Genomic DNA, 10,918 nt, shown 5'->3' with positions numbered 1-10,918 from the left:
ATGCGTTTATTAATTATTAAACTATCACTCCATGCTTGATGAAAACCTCAAGTTTAGTTGCGCGCCAATTGCGTTCCAGCTTTGTACATGATAATTTAAGAGCTCTAGTTTCTTCTGTAAACCATGGGGTACACCTTTTAGGGGCCCTTTTTAGCTTTAGCGGTGCTATACTATCAATGGTTTTGCGCAGGGCATCGTTAAAGTTGTTATCAATAGATCCCACATAATTTGGGAATGGTGCCATTACCCAAGGCAGTAGGCCAGCAAGAGGCAGCATTAATGTTGCGACTGCTAAAGCAGTTCCATCCATCCATCCATTTTCTACCGCTTATTCCCTTCGGGGTCGCGGGGGGCGCTGGAGCCTATCTCAGCTACAATCGGGCGGAAGGCGCTTTACACCCTGGACAAGTCGCCAGACAATGAGTCAGAATTTCGAATTTTATAAGGTAATGATCGCACATTACTTTAGTATACGGGAGTATCATAACTTTGGAGGTGGTGACACCCCTGACAAGCACTAAATCTATCGTATTAACATTGTGATGCGTGGGTTCATTTAACATTTGTGTAAGACCACAGCTATCAATTATAGTCCGGAGCGCCACGCACGGAGGGTCTGATGGGGTATTCATATGGATATTAAAGTCCCCCATTATAATTATATTGTCGGCGTGCGTCACTAGATCAGCGACGAACTCTGAGAATTCACTGATTAAGTCCGAATAGGGCCCAGGGGGGTCAGGTAGAGAGGCAGCGGTGCGACAGACCTCATAGTAAGCCCCTCAAATGATTTATATTTATGGTGACCATTGAAATTGTTCATATTAAATCAGAAGGACTCACACAATCATTCAGTCAGCCATTTAGTGCATCATGCACTCACCCTAATTAAGGAATGCCGAAATGCGTACAAGGCAGCCCCGAAGCCGAAAACGATAAACACAACCGTCGAAAAAAGGACGAATTCCTCTGTTTCCAAAAGTGTTTGAGCTTCATATGTTACTGTCCCGTAAACGAGGCCCATGCAACACATACTCGTGTTGTCAGCTACTGATGTTTGATCTATTAATATCAGCTATCAGTTAATATATATTCTATCATCACATGACTGCAAATAGTTTCTTGCTCATTTTAAAGACTAAAATGTTCATCTTTGTTATCGTCGACTCAACAGTGTTGATTTTGACAGCAGTTTTTAGGTTTGACTAGAATACCTTTTAGTTTTAATCATATAGTAGTCATCTAAATTGATTTAGTTTTAGTCGACTAAATTACTCAACATTTTAGTCAATTTTGTCAACTAAAATATAAAGTAAAAAGAATAACGCATCTCTGAAGTTGTCTTGAAACTACTTCTATCAAGGTTATTGCGGAACATCCAAAAAACTGAATTCACAACAAGACTTATTTCAGTCAGGGGGAAATAGGGGTACGATGATAACTAAAACTAGAACTGCTGTCCCATAGAACTTGGGACTGCTGTTGCGTATGAATGACAGTCTGAATGCCAACCTAATAATTTGGGTCGACGAGCAGAGTTTTTTATTAATATCTGTGTTGGCCCTGCCATGAGGTTTGGGATAGTCTCCAGCCCCGCCTCGGCCCAGAAAGGAACAAGCGGTAGGAAAATGGATGGATGGATAATTAGTAATTGTGAAAAATGTAGACGTTTAAAAAATGAGTAAAAAGGTTCACTTGATGTTGTTGAGTTCTATGAGTTGTACCATCCACCTAAGGTCGTGGGATGGCGGTGTCCCCCAACATGGGCCGCCCTTTACTGCCTGATGGTTTGTCAGACTGCCGGGTTGTGGGAAAGTTGGTAGGCTCCTTCATCTCGGTTTACAGTCTTTGGGAACCGCTCCCTGATTTCAACCGCCTCTTTGATCCACAACAACATCACGTTACACCTCTGATCAAGGCTGCAGAGGCAAGGTCGCTGAAAAATACAAACAATTTTAGTATTCCGGCTTTTATACAGGAATCTGTATAATGTTCTTCTAAACCACTAATGGTGCGTTGTGGAAGACGCAGAAGGTTGTTGTGATTTAAGGATGCAAACGAACGAGGTAGTAGCGTGAAGTAAAAAAAAAAAGGGGTATGTGGAGGAGGGCGTGGTCGGCGCGCCTCCAGCAGGAATACGGTGTGTATGGCCCGGCCTCGAAGCCAGCGGCAGGTGAGTAGATTGCTCAGCTGGGGCTGGTTATCTAATCACCTGTCGCCTTTATAGCAGCAGCCGGACCGAGACACGTTGTTGGAGTTGGAGCCAGAGAGAGAGACACGGACAGAAAGAGGGAAGAGCAGAGACACGCCGGACTGGAAAGTCCTAAATATATTGCTGGAAAGCAAGTCATCCCCGTGTGTTTATGTCAATAAAAGATTTGATTCAACCGGTCTACCGGGCTCCCGAAGATCTGTCGGCGTCAGGTGAAACCACCACGTGCAGAGACGTTCACATAGTATTTGTTAATAAACGAACAAAAAGCGAGAGTAACGGGGAAGTGCTCTGACCGGACAGACTATGACGAAAACAAAACAAAATGCAAAACACATACAGGAAATTTGGAGCAGACGGCGTCCACAAAGTACAAGTTTAGTTGTGTTTAGCATCAAAGGATCGTCTATGGTCACCAGAGAATCGGTAACAATGTCCCAACAACGAAGGTAGAAAAAAAGAATCAACTTTAATAGTCTTGATTGCAAACAGCAAACAGGTGAGGGGAATTGGTCCGGGACAGAAGTGAAGCAGCTCGGGCAGGGGTCGGCAACCTCAAAGAGCCATTTTGACCCGTTTCACAAATTCAAGAAAACAATGGGAGCCACAAAACTCTTTTGAAATTTAAAATGAAATAACACTGCATACAAAGTTTTTTTTTTGCTTTGTGCTATGTATAAACCAGACACGCGGCCCGCGAGACGTTATATTGCAGCCCGCACCTTAATATGAAAATTTAATGTTAGTGCGGACCGCAAGTTTTATATGAATGGCGCTTGACAGCGTCATACTTGCCAACCCTCCCGATTTTTCCAGGAGACTCCCGAAATTCAGGGCAACTATTTTATCGGATGTCTGCTGATTTTCACCCAAACAACAATAATGTCTTTAGCGCCCTCTACAACCTGTATAAACAGCGTGCCAGCCCAGTTACATGTTGTATGAGGCTTTTGCAGACACACATAAGTGACTGCAAGGCATACTTGGTCCACAGCCATACAGGTTACACTGAGGGTGGCCGTATAAAACAACTTTAACACTGTTACAAATATGCGCCACACTGTGAACCCACACCAAAAAAGAATGACAAACCCATTTCGGGAGAACATCACAGTAACACAATATAAACACAACAGAACAAATACCCAGAATTCCATGCATCCCTAACTCTTCCGGGCTACATTATACACCCCCGCTACCACCAATCCCATGTTACGTTCAATTCATGCTTGGACCCCGGGATGCAGAGAAGAGGCGTTGTTGGAGTCAACTTCAATCTTTTAATGACAGCGGTGAAATATTCCCCAAAAGACATTTCCCAAGGCGTATCCAGAAAGCCAGCCAAGGGGCGATGAAGAGGGAGCGAGAAAGGGAAAATGTACAGTCTGTGATGGACTAATGTTTACAGGTGGTCCTTTTTTTACGGCGTTGCTTGTTACGACGCCTCGTAGTCGTGTGCGCATTAACATAAATGATTTATCCCAAAAATTGTACGTGTCCAAAAAGAAAGAAGAAGAGAGTCGTATGTAGTCGCATGGCCATTTGAAAGAATGTTATACTATGAAACTATAAACTATAAATAAGCAGCGGTCTCATTATTAAGACTTCCTCCTCCTAATAAACGTGTCTCTCACGCCATCGCAACGCTCCTTCCAGCCATACGGATAAAAGTAAGGTTTTTTAGTACCTTTTCATTTAGTTCTTGTTATTAAATGAACTGTTTGCAACCATTACACCGATACCAAGAGGGCGGGAACTTTCCTATATGTTTTATGTTCCGCCTTGACGTAACTACGCCAGCGCGTAACACGTGTTCACACGTTAGCTTTGTGTGCTGTCAGCTAATGATAGCGATTTGGTTAGTTGTTATTGAATGTATGTTCTTTCGTAACAACAAGACTACAAACTGTGTGGAAAAGACAATGGCAGAAAAAACATGGTTTAATAGAATGAGCTGTTGTGACAAATACAAACCCCAAAACCAGTGAAGTTGGCACATTGTGTAAATCGTAAATAAAAACAGAATGCAATGATTTGAAAATAATTTTCAACCTATATTCAATTGAATAGACTGCCAATACAAGATACTTAACATTCGAACTAGAAAACTGGCATTCCGGACGTTATTTTTTCAGACAACAGGCCCCAACTTAGTTCTACAGAGTTTGCAAATTTCAGTCGAAAATGGGAATTTATGCACAAAAACTTCCTCTCCTGGCTATCTACAAAGTAATGGCAAAGCGGAATCAGCTGTTAAAACGGCCAAACGACTGATGAGGAAGGCAAAACTGGCTGGACAGGACCCGTATCTAGCCATTTTGGATCATCGCAACACTCCAACCCAAGATTTGGATACAAGCCCTTTAACAAGGACCCTTCTACCGATCAGAGACAGCCTACTCGAGCCAAAAGTGACCAACAATGGGTCAGGACTCGTGACAGACAGAGACAATCAAAATACTACAACCAAACTGCCAAGGACATGGACTCTTTGAAACCAGGTGATGTTGTGCGAGTGCAGGCTTTTGATATGAACACCTTATGGAGAAAGACTACAGTGAGCACTCCACTTGGTAACAGATCCTGTGCAGTGGAGCTGGACACAGGCAGTGTTCTCAGAAGAAATCGTCGCCATCTGAGAAAAGCTGTGGATATGTAACCGGACAGGTCAGAACAACCCCAAACTAAGACGAGACTCGACCCAGTGTCTCAAAACACTGAGAGCTCACAAACCACTACACGGTCAGGACGTGTGGTACAGCGTCCAAGACATTTGAATGACTTTGTGTGTACTTAGGATCAAAGAAAAAAAAAGAAAAAGAAAGAAATGTGAACTGAGGTTTAGGTATGATGAGTAGATGGCTCTTATGGTTATGTTCTGAAAATAAGCTAAAGCTAAGGTACATTGTTCGGTAACTAAAAGAAGAAAAAGAAAAAAAAAAAAGGAAGAAAAGTTTTGCACTGTGAAACGTTTTGCACTAACAATGTTTTAATAAGTAGCATTTTGAAAATGCATACTATTTTGAGTTTGTAGAGTAGCAGCTTAACAGTTAATTTGGTTGGATTTAATATTTGAAAATAATACTGTCTTTTTTAAAAGAAAAGGGATGTAGCAATAGGAATTGCTTGTTTGTGTGTTGTTCCTACCCGGAAGGTTTAGAGTGATTTACCAGGAGAAGTGTGCCGGTTGTGTTGAATGGCAACTGTTGAATAAAAGTTCCCTGTGAGTAGGGTAAAGCTCAACCGTCCAGTTTGTATAGTCATTGAAGACAGAACAAGCTGAAACAGGTGCCATGGTTGAGTATAAAAGCAGCTTCCGTGAAATGCTCAGTCTTTCACAAACAAGGATGGGGCGAGAGTCACCACTTTGTGAACAAATTCGTGGGCAAATTGTCGAACAGTTTAAGAACAAAATTTCTCAACGAGCTATTGCAAGGAATTTAGGGATTTCACCATCTACGGTCTGTAATATCATCAAAAGGTTCAGAGAATCTGGAGAAATCACTGCACGTAAGTGGCAACGCCCATGACCTTTGATCCCTCAGGCGGTGCTGCATCAAAAACCGACATCAGTGTGTAAAGGATATCACCACATGGGCTCAGGAACACTTCAGAAAACCACTGTAGGTAACTCCAGTTTGTCGCTACATCTGTAAGTGCAGGTTAAAACTCTACTATGCAAAGCCAAAGCCATTCATCAACAACACCCAGAAACGCCGCTGGCTTCACTGGGCCCAAGCTCATCTAAGATGGACTGATGCAAAGTGGAAAAGTGTTCTGTGGTCTGACGAGTCCACATTTCAAATTGTTTTTGGAAACTGTGGATGTCGTGTCCTCCGGACCAAAGAGGAAAAGAACCATCCGGATTGTTACAGGCGCAAAGTTCAAAAGCCAGCATCTGTGATGGTATTGGGGTGTATTAGTGCCCAAGGCATGGGTAACTTACACATCTGTGAAGGCCCCATTCATGCTGAAAGGTACATACAGGTTTTGGAGCAACATATGTTGCCATCCAAGCAACGTCTTTTTCATGGACGCCCCTGCTTATTTCAGCAAGACAAAGCCAGGCCACATTCTGCACATGTTACAACAGCGTGGCTTCGTAGTAAAAAAGTGCAGGTCTGCCTGTAGTCCAGACCTGTCTCCCATTGAAAATGTGTGGCGCAATATGAAGCGTAAAATACGACAACTTAAACTGTACATCAAGTAAGAATGGGAAATATTTCCACCTGAAAAGCTTCAAAAATTGGTTTCCTCAGTTCCCAAACGTTTACTGAGTGTTGTTAAAAGGAAAGGCCGTGTAACACAGTGGTAAAAATGCCCCTGTGCCAACTTTTTTGCAATGTGTTGCTGCCATTAAATTCTAAGTTAATGATTATTTGCAAAAAAAAAATTTTGTTTCTCAGTTCGAACATTAAATATCTAGTCTTTGCAGTCTATTCAATTGAATATAAATTGAAAAGGATTAGTAAATCATTGTATTCTGTCTTTATTTACGAAGTACACAACACGCCAACTTCACTGGTTTTGGGTTTTGTATGTCCTGTCGTAACAACAAGACTACAAATTGAAGTTGTGTGTAAGTAAAAGACAATGGCAGAAAAAACATGATTTAATAGAATTAGTATTTGTGACAAATAGAAAAAACAATATTTTCTGTTATGCTAGCCTGTGGTGTTATTTATATATCGTATTATCGTTATAATTTTAAATATTATATTTATTGGTGTATAATTCCTTCATGAACCACATGTATAATAATATAATATAATCTAATTGAGTAAATATAATTGAAAAATCCAGAAGTGTTATATTTTTAGTTTTCACAAATATAATTACCACTACAAAAAATATTCTAATAGAATGGCAATCACATTTTTTTTTAAGTCAGGGGACTTTTTCTGGGACGTCTCACCTTGACCCTCATGTGAGCGTCAGCTGATGCTAAAACAAAAATAGAGGCTGACATATTTGCACATGACACACACGCAACCTTTACAGTTGACATCTATTTGTTTGACATGTGTCTTTGTGTTGTGTTCAGATTATTGAAAAGGACTACAACACAACGTGGTTGCATCGCTATGGACAGCCGATCCCTACTAGGACACTTACGTCCTTGTGGTCTTTGTCTGTGGCCATCTTCTCCATCGGGGGCATGTTGTCCTCCTTCTGTGTCGGTTTTGTTTCGGAGTGGTTGGGAAGGTAAGAGTGTGTTACTTCCAAGAAAAACAAACAAAAATGACAGCAGCAAAAAAATAAAAAAAATAAAGAACCTCCTTTCACACTTACAGTACGAGGCACAGAACTGTGGCAGACTTTTCTAAGATGTTTATTAAGTTTTTTAGACGTGTTTCTTTTAGTACAAAACAGTCCTTTGTGACGTAGTAGATGCGTTCTTTCCCCAGGAGGAAGGCCATGCTCATCAACAATCTGTTTGCATTCATCGGTGGAAGCCTGATGGGAATGTCCAAACTGTGTCGCTCCTTCGAAATGATGATCCTCGGGCGCTTCATCATTGGCTCCTACTGTGGTAATACCCATTTCTTTGTGTTTGGCAGTTTTTCTTGTCTGTTTTTGCTGATGTTCTTATATCGTTTTAATGTTGTTTTATTGTTTTTGATTCTTGTATTGTGTGTCTTATAGATTTTTGTGTGTTGCATTACGTTTTTTGTGTGTGTTTTTTTACAGTTTTTCTTGGAGTTTTGCTCTTTGTATTGTTTTTACTACTCTTGTCTAACAAAGCTAGTATTTTCATGTAATGAATGCTTATAGTGTGATGCTCAGCTCCTAGTGTAATGCATAGCATGCTAGCCCGGTCAATGACACATCAACATATAGGCTAACGGGGGAAATACAGTCACGATCAAATGTTTACATACATTTTTAAAGAACATGATATCATGGCTGTCTTGAGTTTCCAATAATTTCTACAACTCTAATTTTTTTGTGATAGAGTGATTGGAGCACATACTTGTTGGTCACAAAAAAACATTCATGAAGTTTGGTTCTTTTATAGATGTATTATGGGTCTACTGAAAATGTGACCAAATCTGCTGGGTCAAAAGTATACATACAGCAATGTTAATATTTGGTTAAATGTCCCTTGGCAAGTTTCACTGCAATAAGGCGATTTTGGTAGCCATCCACAAGCTTCTGGTTGAATTTTTTACCACTCCTCTTTAAAAAATTGGGGCAGTTCAGCTAAATTTGTTGGTTTTCTGACATGGACTTGTTTCTTCAGCATTGTCCACACGTTTAAGTCAGGACTTTGGGAAGGCCATTCCAAAACCTTAATTCTAGCCTGATTTAGCCATTACTTTACCACGTTTGACATGTGTTTGGGGTCATTATCCTGTTGGAACCCCCAACTGCACTCAAGACCCAACCTCCGGTCTGATGATTTTAGGTTGTCCTGAAGAATTTGGAGGTAATCCTCCTTTTTCATTGTCCCATTTAAAGCACCAGTTCCATTGGCAGCAAAATAAACCCAGAGCATAATACTACCACCACCATGCTTGACGGTGGGAATGGTGTTCCTGGGATTAAAGGCCTCACCTTTTCTCCTCCAAACATATTGCTGGGTATTGTGGCCAAACAGCTAAATGTTTGTTTCATCTGACATCACATGGACAAAGATAGGACCTTCTGGAGGAAAGTTATGTGGTTTGTAAACTTTTGATCGCGACTGTATATGCCTGTTCGTCTGTATGTCAATGTGTCATGCAACTGACAGGGCAAAACATATTTTCAACAAATAAAACCTATGTGGATTTGGGTAGTGTCGGTGCCTATTTCCTTCTCAATATGCTGATACACTGAGAAAATGTGTTCCAACATTAGCACGGCTAAGTGCCGTTTCTGGTACTGTATGTGCATGCGGTTGTATTTGCTTGGCACAATATAATGCATTAAATGTAATGATTTTTTACTTTGTGTACTATTGGTAGTAGGCTATATGATTTATACGTAACGTGGTTTTTGGGTAATGTGGGTTGGCTCATAGAATCGCACTATGCACTGAAAGATGGTGATGTGCGTACATGGAAGAGAATGTAGTGCGTCAGGTTGGATGTAACATGGAGTTATGCTAAAAGAAATGTGGCGGTAATTTTACTGTTGGCTTTGGCTTGCCATCAAAGTAGGCCTATGCGATATATAATATATATTATTATATATAGTTATTTCGATGGTGGTTCGTGCGGTCAAACTCTACATTTTAGCAGGGTAATCCCAACAATCTGTCCCGACTCCCGAAGTAAATATTGCTGCGTAACTTTACAAATACATTTGGCTAATGAACATCAGTAAAATGTGGCATAATTACTTAGTAAACCATCTTGCAAGAAGCATAAACAAGAGAAACCTACAGCGTAGGACTCATCGACTGCCATTTGAAGTTCCTTGGAGTACGATTCGGATTCGGCTGCGTATCTGGTAATCTCAGTCATGGCGAGTGGGAGAGGACTACAGAATTTTGACCCTGATTGCAGTACAATTTCTGGCCACATTCCTACATCTCGCACCTTTAAGGGTCTAATTATAACCAAATTCAATGAATGCGTTTTGGTGTCTGCTGGTGTTTTTTTAAAATATCGTTCATTTTTTTTAATCTGTAATTCCACGTTATTAACATGCCTATTATAAAAATTAAAAATTAAAAAAAAGCTTAAATATGTATTGAATTTGGGGGTTAAGTCACCAAAAATGATTCCTGGGCGCGGCCACCGCTGCTGCTCACTGCTCCCCTCACCTCCCAGGGGGTGATCAAGGGTGATGGGTCAAATGCACAGAATAATTTCACCAGTTTAACCTTTAAACTTATTTGTTAGCGTCTTGAGCACAGTCAGCACAGCCTCTTTCCCATCAGCACATCTGCAGCGCACAGAAAAAAAAGATGCACTGGACAGCTGTTAATGTGCCCGTAAAAAGTGCACACGTGTGCTGCGTGTTTGCTCACAAAACGCCACAGGTTGGAGCATGAGAACATGAATGTGTGGTGAACGAGTGTCTCCATGGTGACAGCTGCGTATTACACCCCGAACCCCATTTAAGTAAGGCGGTCAGCATCGGTTGTGAATAGTACATGCAATATTAGTAGCTAAACAGCGTGTAAAATCCATAAAATAGCATGTACTATTTTATGGATTTTACACGCTGTTTAGCACGTGGTATATGGATCTCAGAAAATCCGGTATTTTATTGCATTTTTTGTGTTGTGCTTATTTCTAATTGTTTTTGCTGCTTTTATTATGTTTTGCTGTTATTGGTTTGTCTGCTTTTATTACACTTTTTACTGCACTTTGTGTTTTTCTTATGTTTGTTTCTGTTTTGTGTGTGTTTTTGCTGTATCTATTGCATTTGTTGTGCTTATTTTTATTTGTTTTTGCTGCATTTACGTTTGTATTACACTTTTTGCTGCATGTTCTGTTTTTATGTTTTTTTATGTTTTGTGTGTTTTTGCTGTATTTATTGCATTTCTTGTGCTTATTTGTAATTGTTTTTGCTGCTTTTATTATATTTTGCTGTTATTGCTTTGTCTGCTTTTATTACACTTTTTGCTGCATGTTTTTAATTTTGTTGCTGTTTTGTTTGTTTTTTGCTGAATTTATTGCATTTGGTGTGCTTATTTCTAATTGTTTTTGCTGCTTTTTTATGTTTTGCTGTTATAGGTTTGTCTGCTTTTATTAAATGTTTTGCTGCATG

The 10,918-nt window shown here is 40.3% G+C and overlaps 1 protein-coding gene across 2 annotated transcripts in view; it reads left to right on the top strand.

Moving 5' to 3' along the window:
• Positions 1-10,918, top strand: part of LOC133606819 (solute carrier family 2, facilitated glucose transporter member 4-like) — a 59,761-nt gene that overhangs the window by 15,356 nt on the left and 33,487 nt on the right. For both annotated transcript variants that reach the window (XM_061961169.2, XM_061961170.1), the window contains exons 3-4: positions 7,257-7,417; positions 7,621-7,745. In XM_061961169.2, coding sequence (XP_061817153.2) covers positions 7,257-7,417; positions 7,621-7,745 — 286 coding nt within the window. The remainder of the gene's footprint in view (positions 1-7,256; positions 7,418-7,620; positions 7,746-10,918) is intronic.

The sequence above is a fragment of the Nerophis lumbriciformis genome, linkage group LG05, assembly GCF_033978685.3.
Source record: "Nerophis lumbriciformis linkage group LG05, RoL_Nlum_v2.1, whole genome shotgun sequence".
Taxonomy (NCBI): Eukaryota; Metazoa; Chordata; class Actinopteri; order Syngnathiformes; family Syngnathidae; genus Nerophis; species Nerophis lumbriciformis.
The sequence above is the reverse complement of the archived record's forward strand: the minus strand, read 5'-3'. Positions and strand labels throughout refer to the sequence as shown.